This window comes from Salvelinus namaycush, chromosome 3, assembly GCF_016432855.1.
Source record: "Salvelinus namaycush isolate Seneca chromosome 3, SaNama_1.0, whole genome shotgun sequence".
Classification (NCBI taxonomy): domain Eukaryota; kingdom Metazoa; phylum Chordata; class Actinopteri; order Salmoniformes; family Salmonidae; genus Salvelinus; species Salvelinus namaycush.
The window spans coordinates 36,776,496-36,791,190 of record NC_052309.1 but is presented as its reverse complement, the minus strand read 5'-3'; the positions used below and the strand labels follow the sequence as shown (position 1 = coordinate 36,791,190).

General features: G+C 43.6%; 1 protein-coding gene across 2 annotated transcripts in view; it reads left to right on the top strand.

The window, feature by feature from the left end:
• The window catches only part of ddx10 (DEAD (Asp-Glu-Ala-Asp) box polypeptide 10), a 72,911-nt gene that overhangs the window by 10,031 nt on the left and 48,185 nt on the right, over window positions 1-14,695 (top strand). For both annotated transcript variants that reach the window (XM_038976794.1, XM_038976784.1), the window contains exons 10-11: window positions 6,324-6,425; window positions 14,017-14,104. In XM_038976794.1, the coding sequence (XP_038832722.1) occupies window positions 6,324-6,425; window positions 14,017-14,104 (190 nt within the window). The remainder of the gene's footprint in view (window positions 1-6,323; window positions 6,426-14,016; window positions 14,105-14,695) is intronic.

Genomic DNA, 14,695 nt, shown 5'->3' with positions numbered 1-14,695 from the left:
ATACAATTAAAACAATGACAAACAATAATATAGAATGGCAGTAAATAATAATACAAAATTAAATATAAAAATAGTAACAATAAAATGGTAACAGTCAATAGTCGAATGTAATGTATGGTGTAATGCACCACTACCACCACCACCATCATTAAACTGCTATCATTACCATTACCACCCATACCATTACTATTTGGAATGATAAACAACAATAATAATACTAATAACAATAACAGTAATAACAATAACAGTCATACTAAGTAAGTTACTGCTTACTATGCAGATGTTATTATTCAGTGTCCCTCAGGCTATGGCAGGTAAATACATATTTGGCTGCAAGAGAAGCCATTGCTCCTTCGCCCATGAGTATTTTTAGTTTTTCCTCTGGGTTTAATAAGTTAAAATTTGGAATAAATGTAGTCATTTCTGTGAATAATGAATCTCTTGGTGAGGAATATTTATCACAGTAAAGGAGAAAGTGCATCTCTGTTTCTACGTCCCCTGTCAGGCAGTGACCACATACACGCTCCTCTTTGGGTAGCCATGTCTTTTTATGTCTGCCGGTTTCTATTGCCAATCGGTGGTCACTCAGCCTGTACTTGGTAAGGATCTGTCTCTGCTTCGAATCTCTGACAGAGTAGAGATATTCAGCCAATTCATATTCTCTGTTTAGGGTCAGATAGCAATTTAGTCGGCTTTGGGATTTTGTTTCGTTTTTCCAATGTTGTAAATATGAGTCCTTTGATTGGTTCATGATTTTGTTTATTGGAATTCTTTCTTTTGAAGCAGTGCTGGTGTCAGCTTGGTTGGTTAGGTCCAACACCAGCTGACTGAGAGGGCTCGTTTCTGGGCTCAGCTCTTGGGTTTGAAGTGCTTTAAATTGCAGACTCGAATTTGGACTTGAATTTAGATGTAGCCAAAATTGTAATGATCTTTTCTGTATTTTCATTATTACTGGAAAGCGGCCCAATTCTGCCCTACATGCATTAGTTGGTGTATTTCTCTGGACTTGTAGGATTTTCCGACAGAATTCTGCATGTAGGGTTTCAATTGGATGTTTGTCCCACATTTTAAAGTCCAGTTTATTGAGTGGCCCCCAAACCTCACTTCCGTAAAGAGCTATTGGTAGGATTACACTGTCAAATATTTTGGTCCAAATTCTAATTGGGATGTTGATTTTGAATAATTTCATTTTTATTGCATACAATGCTCTGCGGGCTTTTTCTTTGAGTGCATTCACTGCCCTATTAAAGTTTCCCGATGCAGATATGGTCAGACCAAGGTAGGTGTAATTTTTTGTGTGTTCAATGATGGTGTTGTTCAGGGTGAATTTATATTTGTGTTTCTGACATCTGTTTTGTTTTTGGAAAATCATGATTTTAGTTTTTGGGAAATTTACTGCCAGGGCCCAATTATGGCAATATTGCTCTAGAATATTAATGTTCTGTTGAAGACCTTCTTTGGTTGGTGATAGAAGTACCAAGTCATCAGCATATAGCAGGTATTTCACCTCTGTGTCAAATAGTGTGAGTCCTGGGGCTGGAGAATTGTCCAACATGTCTGCTAATTCATTGATATAAATGTTGAAAAGATTTGGACTCAAACTACAGCCTTGTCTCACACCTCGACATTGTGAAAAGAATTCTGTTCTTTGGTTTTTGATTTTTATTGCACACTTGTTTTCTGTGTACATACATTTTATTAAGTCATACACCTTACCACCAAGCCCACTTTGTAGAATTTTGTAGAATAGCCCTTCGTGCCAAATAGAATCAAATGCTTTTTTAAAGTCAATAAAGCAAGCAAAGATTTTGCCCTCTTTTTTTTGGTGGACGTGTTTATTAATTAGTGTGTGTAAGGTGTATATATGGTCAGTAGTGCGATGGTTAGGGAGAAAGCCAATTTGACATTTAGTTATTACATTTTTTTCTTGAAGAAAGGTTTGGATTCTTGAATTCAAAATGCTACAGAAAACCTTTCCCAAGTTACTGTTTACACAAATTCCCCTGTAATTATTGGGGTCTGATTTGTCTCCACTTTTGTGGATAGGGGAGATGAGCCCCTGGTTCCAGACATCAGGGAAGCAGCCAGAAGTTAAAACCATGTTGAACAATTTAAGCACAGCATTTTGCAACTCAGGTGTGCTGTTTTTCAGCATTTCATTTCTGATGTTGTCTAGACCACAAGCCTTCTTTGATTTAATAGATTTGAGCTTTTCATTTAGTTCTTGTTGGGTTATTGGGTAATCTAATGGATTTTGGTTATTTTTAATGACTGATTCAAGGATGTTCAATTTTTCTTTAATTTCTAATTGGTTCTGTTTTAAGTCTTTTTGTGGGATGTTTTTGTATAGATTATCAAAATAAGTTTTCCAAATTCCTACATCTTGTATGGCTAATTCTTGTGGCTTTGTTCTGCTTAAATTGTTCCACATGTCCCAGAACTGATTTTGGTCAATTGCGTTTTCAATTTCATCAAGTGTCTTGTTGGTATAATTTAGTTTCTTGCGTTTCAGTGTATGTTTATACTGTTTCAGAGTTTCAAAGTATTCATATCGTAGCTCTGGGTTGTTTTGCTGCTTATGTTTTTTGTTTGACATTTGTCTTAGGTGTTTTCTAATTGTTTTACATTCATTATCAAACCATTTGTCAGAAACATTTTGTTTTTTGTTTCTGATGTTGCATTTCTTTGGTTTTCTCAAATTTGCTTTCGATGCTGCTTTTTGGAATATGCAGTTGATGTTTAGAGTAGCCGAATTGACACCATCTTTATTGTTTTGGTATTGTGAGTTATTGAAAAAATGTATAGAGTTCATCATTTCTTTTGAGTTCAATGTTTCAATGAATCTCTCTGCACTGTTTGGAGCCCATCTGTATGATTGGTTTATGTTGAAGAGTTTATTGGGCAGTTTTTTTGAATGAATATTGCTGGTTAATTTCTTCAAAAACACGTTGATCTGACTGTGATCTGACAATGGTGTCTGTGGTCTGACAGTGAATGCACTAATGGAGGAGGGGTCAATGTCCGTGATGGCATAATCGACTACACTTGTCCCAAGAGCTGAGCAGTAAGTAAACTGACCTAAAGAGTCCCCTCTGATTCTACCATTAAGCATGTACAGGCCTAAGGCTCGACAGAGATGCACTAACTCCTTCCCATTTTTGTTCAGTATTTGGTCAGGACTGTTTCTATTATTTATAATAGGGCTGCTGTACAAGGAGGGGTGACCAAATATGTGGTGGTTACCTCCCGCATCAGTGTAGTCAGGCTCAGAACCTGTTCTTGCATTGAAATCTCCACAAAGAAGCACTTTACCCTCTGCCTGAAATGTAATGATTTCTGTCTGGAGATTGTCAAAAAACTGATCATCATAATATGGTGAATCTGAAGGAGGAGCATAAGCTGCACATATGTACACGTCATTATCACAATAGATTGTACCTTTGTTAAGTTTTAGCCAAATGTGACTGGTACCTTTTTTCATTTCATTCAGTGCCAAGTCCTGCTTATGCCAAATGATGATTCCACCTGAGTCTCGGCCCCGTTTAACATTTTTATGTTTGATTGATGGTAGTAAACTTTCTCTATAGCCTGAGGGACACTGAGTATCTATGTCTCCACGACACCATGTTTCCAGTAGGATTATGATGTCCTGTCCTTTGATGTTTTTAATAAATTCTGGATTTGTTGTTTTATAACCAAAATGTGAAGAGTAAAGTCCCTGGATATTCCAAGAGCTGATAGTTAATGATCTCATTTATAATAAGTGATATTCACTGGTTTGAGTAAAGTACATTGAAAACAATACAAAATAATATATATATATATATATATATATACATATATATATATATATATACACATACATACATATATATATACATATACACACATACATACACACACACACACACACACACACATACATACATACATACATACATACATACACACACCATTATATATAAATATTATTATTATACCGGTGCCAATAAAATTAAGAATAGTTGTAAACAAATTAATAAGAATGGAATAAGACTGCACAAAAAATAAGTACAATGCAATCTGCAACCCTGTGTGTGTGTGTGCGTGCGCGCGTGTGTGCGTGCGTGCGTGCCCGTCTAGCTCAGTAGTCTGCATATTAGATGCAGTAGTTGGCGCACCTCTCCTATCTCTGACTGTTCTAGGTGTCTTTTGCCAGAGGTTACCTCAGCATATGTAGGCTGATGATCTGAATGATACATGGTGTGGACTGCATCATGTGGTGTACTTCTCTGAAGGACAGTGTTCTGTCCGACCCTGGAGTAGTGGTCAGAGCTGTGTTGTGATGGGCCAGGTCCAGTAGAGATGTGTTGTGACGGGCCAGGTCCAGTAGAGCTGTGTTGTGATGGGCCAGGTCTAGTAGAGATGTGTTGTGATGGGCCTGGTCTAGTAGAGCTGTGTTGTGATGGGCCTGGTCCAGTAGAGCTGTGTTCTGATGCGCCTGGTCTAGTAGAGCTGTGTTGTGATGGGCCTGGTCCAGTAGAGCTGTGTTGTGATGGGCCTGGTCTAGTAGAGCTGTGTTGTGATGGGCTGGGTCTAGTCGTGCTGTCCTGAGGAGGGTCTGGTCTCGTAAATCTGTGTTGTGATGGGCCTGGTCTAGTAGAGCTGTGTTGTGAAGGCCCTGGTCTCGTAAATCTGTGTTGTGTTGGGCCTGGTCTAGTAGAGCTGTGCTGTAATAAGCCGTGTCTGGCTCTTTTCTCCTGGGGATGGTGGAGGTACTGTTGTTTCAGAAGGTGGGGCGGGGGACCTCTGTTGCTGGGGTGATGGGTGTGTGGGTCCCTGCCAAGTGTTGCATCTTTTAGGTCCTTGGCAAAGGTTCTGACACTGTCCTGATCAAGATGTACATTATCGTATAAGTGTTGACATGTCAGAGTGGGGTGGTGAGCCGTTCTGACGTTGAGTCTCTCTCTCTCTCTCTCCTGCTTGCGCGCTCTCTTTCTCTCTCTCTCTCTCTCTCCTGCTTGCGCGCTCTCTCTCTCTCTCTCTCTCTCTCTCTCTCTCCTGCTTGCGCGCTCTCTCTCTCTCTCTCTCTCCTGCTTGCGCGCTCTCTCTCTCTCTCTCTCTCCTGCTTGCGCGCTCTCTCTCTCTCTCTCTCTCTCTCTCTCTCTCTCTCTCTCTCCTGCTTGCGCGCTCTCTCTCTCTCTCTCTCTCTCTCTCCCGCTTGCGCGCTCTCTCTCTCTCTCTCTCTCTCTCTCCTGCTTGCGCGCTCTCTCTCTCTCTCTCTCTCTCTCTCTCTCTCTCCTGCTTGCGCGCTCTCTCTCTCTCTCTCTCTCTCTCTCTCTGCTGCTTGCGCGCTCTCTCTCTCTCTCTCTCTCTCTCTCCTGCTTGCGCGCTCTCTCTCTCTCTCTCTCTCTCTCCTGCTTGCGCGCTCTCTCTCTCTCTCTCCTGCTTGCGCGCTCTCTCTCGCTTGTGTGCGCGCTCTCTCTCTCTCTCTCTCGAGAAATTGAAAATAAAAGTAACAAATGAATTAAACAGCAGCAGTAAAATAACCAGCGAGGCTATATAAAGGGGGTACCTTAGTTGAGGTAATTGAGATATCTCTCTGTCTGACTCTGCATGTATTTCACAGCCCCTCTTGGTGTGAGGAGGAACGTAGCTCTCTCTCTCTTCCTCTTGCACCCCATCTGTCTCTCCCTATGCCTCTAACTTGGTCACGAAACCATACAAAGGAGTCGTTCATGATCGTAAGAAGCGTACCATTAGCGGTGCAAATTTTGCAGATTGATTGCACAAGTTATGTACGCATTTGAGGTTGAGCAGTGTCATTATTTTACATTATTACACCCACTCCCACGTATTCATACATTTAGGACATACAATAGAATAACAATTAGGGATGTGACGATTATGGAATTTGGGGTAACGATTAATTGTCATGCAAATGGCCACGGTTATTGTCATAATTGGCATTTTTGGCCTTTAATGCATCTTTTGAAAATGACCTACGACATACCTAATGAATACCACACAGCTTTGGTGACACACCTGTCAAAAAAAATGGTGCTGACCGCTTGGAATTTCTGGAAATTAACCTTCTCATCCCAACCGTGCCGCTCTGCTCGTAAAATGAGTACCAACTTTACCCACTTCATCTAAATATGAAAAGCTGCTATTGGGTAATCTATATCTACTTGAATATGAAGTTGAATTCCCCTTCTCCTAAAATTAATGTATTAAGACGATGGCTTAGTTCCTTGTTAATGTACGCTTACATTGTCGCTTACACGGTTACACAATAACTGTGCCAGCCCAAATAAGAATGCAATAGTTTTTTCCCCGAACAGGTATAAGGAGGGAGGAGAGGCTCTGCTTGTCCTGCTGCCCTCAGAAGAGAAGGACATGCTATCCCAGCTCCAGGAGAAGAAAGTCCCCATCAACAGAATTCAGTGAGTTCACCTACAACCTCTTGTATTTCACTGGGACTGGGAAGGCTGTTGGCTATGGAGATGTTCTGTATGTGAGGAATTAATACAGAACAGGTGGTGGTCTGTAGTTTGTTTTGTCTCTTACTGTTTTAGAGCTTTATTCCCATGTCTCCATCTTCCCACCTGCTCTTTCATCTCCATCTCTCACCCCCCCCCCAAAACAAATAAACAAACAAAGAGGCCCTGTGAGAATGTTTTACATTATACCATATGCTTCAAAATAATATTTCACCTTACCAGATGCATTGGACAGATGGGGGGAGATTTCACAAAGCAGGCATGGTCAACAAGTGAGCCAGCTGACTTTCCTCAAATTTCTGATTCTGAAACAACCTCATATTGTGTCTGGTAGTTCTAATATGTTGTAGATGCGTGCTATGTAGGTGCTATATAGATGTTGAACCTGTCCCCTTGTCCTGTCCGCTGTGTGTGCCTGAGACCATCAGTTACTTGTTGTCACAGTATGTTCTAATAGTGAGGGAGCTGATGTCCTGTTTGTTGGAGTTGTGTGTGAGACGGGGAGAGGCTGAGTGGATTTGGGGGGAGCTGATGTCCTGTTTGTTGGAGTTGTGTGTGAGACGGGGAGAGGCTGAGTGGATTTGGGGGGAGCTGATGTCCTGTTTGTTGGAGTTGTGTGTGAGACGGGGAGAGGCTGAGTGGATTTGGGGGGAGCTGAGGGGCTGTTTGTTGGAGTTGTGTGTGAGACGGGGAGAGGCTGAGTGGATTTGGGGGGAGCTGAGGGGCTGTTTGTTGGAGTTGTGTGTGAGACGGGGAGAGGCTGAGTGGATTTGGGGGGAGCTGAGGGGCTGTTTGTTGGAGTTGTGTGTGAGACGGGGAGAGGCTGAGTGGATTTGGGGGGAGCTGAGGGGCTGTTTGTTGGAGTTGTGTGTGAGACGGGGAGAGGCTGAGTGGATTTGGGGGGAGCTGATGTCCTGTTTGTTGGAGTTGTGTGTGAGACGGGGAGAGGCTGAGTGGATTTGGGGGGAGCTGAGGGGCTGTTTGTTGGAGTTGTGTGTGAGACGGGGAGAGGCTGAGTGGATTTGGGGGGAGCTGAGGGGCTGTTTGTTGGAGTTGTGTGTGTGAGACGGGGAGAGGCTGAGTGGATTTGGGGGGAGCTGAGGGGTTGTTTGTTGGAGTTGTGTGTGTGAGATGGGGAGAGGCTGAGTGGATTTGGGGGGAGCTGAGGGGTTGTTGGAGTTGTGTGTGAGACGGGGAGAGGCTGAGTGGATTTGGGGGGAGCTGAGGGGTTGTTTGTTGGAGTTGTGTGTGAGACGGGGAGAGGCTGGGTGGATTTGGGGGGAGCTGAGGGGCTGTTTGTTGGAGTTGTGTGTGAGAGGCTGAGTGGATTTGGGGGGAGCTGAGGGGCTGTTTGTTGGAGTTGTGTGTGAGACGGGGAGAGGCTGAGTGGATTTGGGGGGAGCTGAGGGGCTGTTTGTTGGAGTTGTGTGTGAGACGGGGAGAGGCTGGGTGGATTTGGGGGGAGCTGAGGGGCTGTTTGTTGGAGTTGTGTGTGAGACGGGGAGAGGCTGGGTGGATTTGGGGGGAGCTGAGGGGCTGTTTGTTGGAGTTGTGTGTGAGACGGGGAGAGGCTGGGTGGATTTGGGGGGAGCTGAGGGGCTGTTTGTTGGAGTTGTGTGTGAGACGGGGAGAGGCTGGGTGGATTTGGGGGGAGCTGATGTCCTGTTTGTTGGAGTTGTGTGTGAGACGGGGAGAGGCTGAGTGGATTTGGGGGGAGCTGAGGGGCTGTTTGTTGGAGTTGTGTGTGAGACGGGGAGAGGCTGAGTGGATTTGGGGGGAGCTGAGGGGCTGTTTGTTGGAGTTGTGTGTGTGAGACGGGGAGAGGCTGAGTGGATTTGGGGGGAGCTGAGGGGTTGTTTGTTGGAGTTGTGTGTGAGATGGGGAGAGGCTGAGTGGATTTGGGGGGAGCTGAGGGGTTGTTGGAGTTGTGTGTGAGACGGGGAGAGGCTGAGTGGATTTGGGGGGAGCTGAGGGGTTGTTTGTTGGAGTTGTGTGTGAGACGGGGAGAGGCTGGGTGGATTTGGGGGGAGCTGAGGGGCTGTTTGTTGGAGTTGTGTGTGAGAGGCTGAGTGGATTTGGGGGGAGCTGAGGGGCTGTTTGTTGGAGTTGTGTGTGAGACGGGGAGAGGCTGAGTGGATTTGGGGGGAGCTGAGGGGCTGTTTGTTGGAGTTGTGTGTGAGACGGGGAGAGGCTGGGTGGATTTGGGGGGAGCTGAGGGGCTGTTTGTTGGAGTTGTGTGTGAGACGGGGAGAGGCTGGGTGGATTTGGGGGGAGCTGAGGGGCTGTTTGTTGGAGTTGTGTGTGAGACGGGGAGAGGCTGGGTGGATTTGGGGGGAGCTGAGGGGCTGTTTGTTGGAGTTGTGTGTGAGACGGGGAGAGGCTGAGTGGATTTGGGGGGAGCTGAGGGGCTGTGAGCGATGCAGTAAATAGGCCAACTGTGTGTATGGTGTGAGAGAGGGAGAGAGACTGGCTCTGCCATCACAGAGGACACCAGGCCTAAGCCCCTCTGGCTAAATGCTGATAAGCAGCAGACCCAGCATGATGCCCCCACAGCACATACACACACGCACTTGTGCCACTCTCTCTCTTCCACATGCTCAAATTTGTGTATACATACACACAGTCATTACTCTTTTTCACACTTGCACAGAAATAATTCGAACAAAAAAAGAATTTTTATGAAGCAGTTTTCATGCCCAAGGTGCTGTATAACATACAATAATATTACTCACACATTGAGATATGTTTCAGCATGTAGAAACTGGCGCGCTTGTGTTCTCCACCCCATGCGCCAGGTTTAGCAGTATACCTGTCTAATATTAGCTTGCTTGCGCTGAGGTGGGAGGGGAGGGGTGGCAATATTTGAAGTGCACCCTTGAAAACAAGCGCAAAAGTGACAATTTCTCACAGCACATATCGGAAGATTAAAGACCGACGAAAGCAGGTCTCAGTGGTAACACTGGTCATGGGATGGATGTGATGCAAGCTATACGGCCACGACGCACAGTGCCCGTATGCTCATGGAACATGAGGGTAGATTTTTGTGCAGGGAATCCTTGTATTAATAAACATAAACAAATCAACACCCTGTGTTGTAATAAAATCAATCAACTATATGCACTGAGCTTGTCTGGTGCTTTAAGCGCACTGTTTGATGAAATTAAGAGACACAAATGACACGCGGGGGAGCCAGAGATCAAGGATTTTATTAAAATTTTAATAATGTATTTTTTTGTTCTATTGCCAACTAGGTAAAAAAATAGCATACATAAAGCCAACAAATACAAACTCTGCAGGTAGAAAATATCCTATAAACCACATGGCTTCGCATGGAGGTTTGTTCATGTTCTTTCAATCACATTTGTCTCTCTACTTGGCCTGTCTGCAACGAACTTAAAACACTGAGTTTCCAGCTCCAGTGAGCTCTGGACCAGTAGTGGTATGTGGGTAAAATCACTGGGGAAGCCAATCCAGGGGGAAAAAACGTGTTGTGGTAATTTAGTTGTTTGCTGTATAACCTGTTAGTTCATATGCTTTGACACTGTGATATATGTATATATATGCTAAGGCCGAGAAAATAATATATTCAACCACACCTTTTGTTTCATCACAAAACCGCAGAGCAACATCTGTCCGTGGCAGTCGACAAAGCATATTGCGTGTAACAAACAGTTACAAGACCTACAGCATAGTCAAGCAAGGTAATGTTTCTGACTTTTTTTTGACAACTAAACAACTATTGATTTAGAACCACGGAGAGTTACTGCAGGTCACATAGAAAACAGGAGCTGCTTCCACTATTCCAGCACCATTTCAACATCATCTAAACATCTATGCTTAGTCTAATACAGTGACAACTAAAAGATGCCAAAAACTATTTAGTCCAATCAACATAAGCTAAATCTGATGTGGCTGTCCATGGTACTGATTTCTGTAGTAGAAAAAAACATGTTGACTCACCCTACTTGTAGAGAAACGCCAGTGCCATCCTCCCCCGTTTTTATTTATTTTTTATTCAACCTTTTATGTCAGTTTAGGCTACGTGTCCGTATGCTCATTATGAAACAAGGCAAGTCAGTTGTGAGCTGTCAGAGCAGCTCATTGCACCTGTACATAGCCCATCTGTAAATAGCCCGTCCAACTACCTCATCCCCATACTATTTATTTATTTTGCTCCTTTGCACCACAGTATCTCTACTTGCACATTCGTCTTCTGGACATCAATCTCTCCAGTGTTTAATTGCTATATCGTTATTACCTCGCCACCATGGCCTATTTTATTGCCTTACCTCCCTTACCTCATTTGCGCAGACTGTATATAGACTTTTTCTACTGTATTATTGACTGTACGTTTGTTTATTCCATGTAACTTTGTGTTGTTGTATGTGTCGAACTGCTTTGCTTTATCTTGACCAGGTCGCAGTTGTAAATGAGAACTTGTTCTCAACTGGCCTACCTGGTTAAATAAAGTTGAAATAAAAAAAATAAAGTTAAGAACAAATTCTTATTTACAAAGACGGCCTACCCCGGCCAAACCCTAACCCAAACGACGCTGGGCCTATTGTGCGCTGCCCTATGGGACTCACGATCATGGCCAGTTGTGATACAGCCTGGAATTGAACCATGGTGCCTTAGACTGCTGCGCCACTCGGAAGCCCAAACGGTTTCTGACTGTCATACAGTACACGCTTTTAGTTTTTGTTGTCCTAGTCTGTCTAAAATACTTTATTGCTAGCTTAACTTCCTTAACTCCAAGCGGGTCCGTCATGCCTTTTACTGAGGAGTGGCTCCTGTCTGGCATGCTGCAGAGATGGTTGTCCGTCTGGAAGGTTCTCCCATCCCTACAGAGGAACGCTGAAGCTCTGTCAGAGTGAACTTTTGGTCACCTGCCAAAGGGAACCTAAAGATCTCTCTGACCATGAGAATCAAGAACTTTTCTCACAAGTGTAACACAGGTTGTGAGCTCTGCAAACAACGTGTCCACTCTGACAATGAACGGTAAATGACTGTAATAATAATAAATGTAAAGCATTAACATAAATAAGCATAACCAAAGAAACATTGTAGATTAGAAATGATGGGAATTAATGGTACATTTACTACTGAGGAATTAATACACACTAACAATCACATGGCAAACAATTCACACAATTAAGTTATGAAACAATGAATGCGCACCAATTGGCAGGAGAGAACGCATTCCTGAAACGCGTGCCTTATGCATCTAAGCATCACTCCCCTTCTTCTTGACTCAACATTTAAAATGTATACCCAAGACACATTATCTTCACACATTACTGTAGGCCTAAGAAATACTCTCGCAACCAGTGTTAGGTCCAAAGCAGTATTTATTTTTACCATTTATGACAAACCAACAGCCTATCGACCAAACATTTAGTCAACTAAATGGGGGGGTCAACCCTAGTTAGGCCTATATTATTTTAGCCATCTATTTTGGATGTGTGTGAAAAAAATGTCAGTTTAGGCTACGTGTCCGTATGCTCATTATGAAACGAGAGATGAGATGATGCTGGTAAACCTTGTATTTAGAACTTATTTTCCTGTAAAAATTGCTTGGTTTCTGTTTCATATTATTACAAACCAAGCCTTCCGTAGGTTACCCTTAACCTAGCCCTATAGCAGTGTTTTCCACCAGCCAAATAGAAAAAGTAGCCAGCCAGGGAGTTCCGGGCTTAGGGGTTCGAGAATTTTGTTTGTTTGTTGACGAACAAGCTCTATTTTGGTGGCCTCTAGTACATTATTATGCCTTGATGCCATCCAAAATACAAAGCTAAATTATTGAGGACTTTACCGACTTTACCTCCCAGATTGGTAATGAGTTGTGGTATTGAGTCGAAAGTCATGACCTTTGAATTCATGCATTTTCAGTAATTTAAATTCTATGTTTGTTTCTTCAAATGATGTATTTAATTGTCTCAGCTGTTGTGGACAATTAGGTAAGGAAACAGCGTCATTTTGTAATTTGGGTGAACTATCCCTTTAACAGTTTGACCTGTCAATCAATCACTGTGGAGGGTGCAGGATGTTTGTTTCGAAGCGTTGGTAGGATTTCAGACATGTCAATCAATCACTGTGGGTGGGACTTTGAGGGAAGGCGGTAGATTAGTATTCTAGTCAGAGAAACTGGATCTCCAGACCCCCCCCCCCCCCCCCAACAGTGTGTGCACCACCACTTTTATACCAAGTCAGGTGCCCATGACATACAGGTATGACTAAAGAATTAAGCAGGTGTTAAACTTGGTCTTAGCTACACAGAAAACAGCAGTTGACTACTCCATTGTTGACACTGTAGTCAAACCTATATCAATTTCTTTAATAATGCCATAATAAGTACCATGACATTGTCCCCCCCGACAATGAGAATGGTAAAAGACTGGAATAATATTATATTGAACGCAGTAACAGACATTACCGTAACCAAACAAACATTTGTAGATTAGGAATTAACAGTAAATGTGCTACTGGTGATATATGTAATAGGGAATTGATAGACAGTAACAATCAAACGCAAACAATTTACACACTGACGTTATGAAACAATGAATGTGCACAAATTGGCTGGAGAGAGTGCATTCTGGAGAGGGAAGTGCATTGTGCAGCCGTACTCTGAAAGATGGACAATAGTGAGTGCTCCCCAATTAACCTATGAGTGTCTTTTTTATGAACTCTCCCTGACTTCCGAAAGACCTGACCGCTAATATGCTCTAGAAGGGTTGATTTAATTTCCCCCAAAGTTGGCACTCATTCACTCCCCCCCATTGATGGACTAGTCTAATAAATATGGTGGGAACTCACTCTGGTTTATGCTAACACCCAACCAATGGCTTCTAAATCTATTAGGTGAGGGAACAAGTGTAGTGAGCAAGTACACACTTTGAGCTAAGGGGTAGGGAATTGGAATGCAGCCCTGGTTTTTACCTCAAAACAAAGAACATCCTTCTTTCAGCCTGACTGGTTGTTAATGTTGTCATTGAACAGTTAGGGTGGACGGTTGCTCATTTCCATGTCATTCCCACTATACTATTCCCCTTCAGTCTCCTGTGGCCTCTGTGACACTGAGGTGGGCAATGGAGAGGAAAATTGACATTTTAGATGTGCCCCTTCTCTCACGCAAAGCGGCCGGGCACAGAGGGCCACTAGACCTTGACAGAGAAGTCCATCCATTACAGTGCTACAAATGGACTTAGCCGCTTTGCTAGCTTTTTCAACGAAGGAAATAGTGCTAGATCCAATATGATATGACATGCCGTGTCCTAAATAGCTTTGACTGTTTTTTTTGGCTGAAATGATCTCTTGTCCAATATGATAATGATGATAGATCAACTGTTTTCAGGCTCATCACGTGTGCGTATATGAATGGCAAGTTTTGTTACGGACCACTCTAATAACCTGTGTGGGAAGGGGGGTTTAAAAAAGTATTTTCCCCATGAGTGTGTCCATGCATCTGTGACCTTTTTTGAATAGATTTAAAAAATGTGATTTGTGGATTCACAAAGTATTTTCTTGTTGCCAGGGTGAACCCAGAGAAGCTGACGAGCGTACAGCAGAAGCTGGAGGCTTTCCTGGCCCAGGAGAAGGAACAGAAGGAGCGAGCACAGAGGGTCAGTGTCCTGGACGGGGGGTAAAGGCAGGGGGGACGAGACCATTACAGGATTGGGATGGATCAGGGGTCAAGCCATTAGCTTTCCAGGACAGGAGTTATTTTCACCCATAGTGCTTACACCCATAAAATCTAGAGTTGTCACCGGGATGATAATGCGGGGTCCGACATTGAGTGAGTGGATCTTGTCAACTTCTGTGTGCGTTTTTGCATTCCAGTTTTTGCATTCCAGTTCAACGTTTGCCTCCTCTGTTTTAGTCTACCATTTTGAAGACTACGCATGGAAAAGTCCAGGCTCTGGCTCTGATTGGCCTTTCATTTAAGCACCACCACGCTCCCACGAGTCACAGCTACTCGAGCAGTACATGAGTTCATGCCTTCACATAGCACACGCGCGAGCTGTCAGGAGCAAAAAGAAGCGGCCATCAATCTACTCACTCGCTGAGCTGATTGTGTTTTGAGCTAGGGAAAGCGATTTACAGAAGTAAACCTTCAATAGTGAATATGCTGGCTACTGTTGATAGTCTGCACAAAGAAAGCTACAAAAAGACATCTGGCGTTTGTCTTGGCTAGCCTACTGTAGCCAGGTCAA